Source organism: Eimeria mitis, genomic scaffold (assembly GCF_000499745.2).
Source record: "Eimeria mitis Houghton genomic scaffold, Emh_scaff3400, whole genome shotgun sequence".
Taxonomy (NCBI): Eukaryota; Apicomplexa; class Conoidasida; order Eucoccidiorida; family Eimeriidae; genus Eimeria; species Eimeria mitis.
This window is the reverse complement of record NW_013571743.1, coordinates 2,439-2,735: the sequence shown is the minus strand read 5'-3', so window position 1 is coordinate 2,735 and position 297 is coordinate 2,439. Positions and strand designations below refer to the sequence as shown.

General features: G+C 55.2%; 1 protein-coding gene across 1 annotated transcript in view; it reads left to right on the top strand.

The window, feature by feature from the left end:
• EMH_0065580 (uncharacterized protein) overlaps positions 1-297 on the top strand; it is a gene marked incomplete at both ends in the record, with an annotated part of 796 nt that overhangs the window by 284 nt on the left and 215 nt on the right. The window contains one exon of the mRNA XM_013498414.1: positions 80-297. Coding sequence (XP_013353868.1) covers positions 80-297 — 218 coding nt within the window. The remainder of the gene's footprint in view (positions 1-79) is intronic.

Sequence of the window (297 nt, the reverse complement as noted above, 5' to 3'; positions counted from 1 at the left end):
AACCCGTCGTCATCACCTGCGCATACACCCCAGCCCCCAGGAGAATTCAGGTGTACGTACACTGCAATATCCTTTGCAGCATCTCCGTCTATCAAAATCAACAGCAATGGCAACAGCGACACCAGCGAGAGCAGCACCCACAGCAGCAACAGCAACGACAGCATCACCAACAGCAGCCGGAGAAGCATCAGGAGCAGCAGAAGAAACCGAAGCAGCAACAGCAGCAGCAGCAGCAACAGCAGCAGCAGCAGCAGCAGCAGCAACAGCAGCAACAGCAGCAGCAGCAGCAGTATCAAA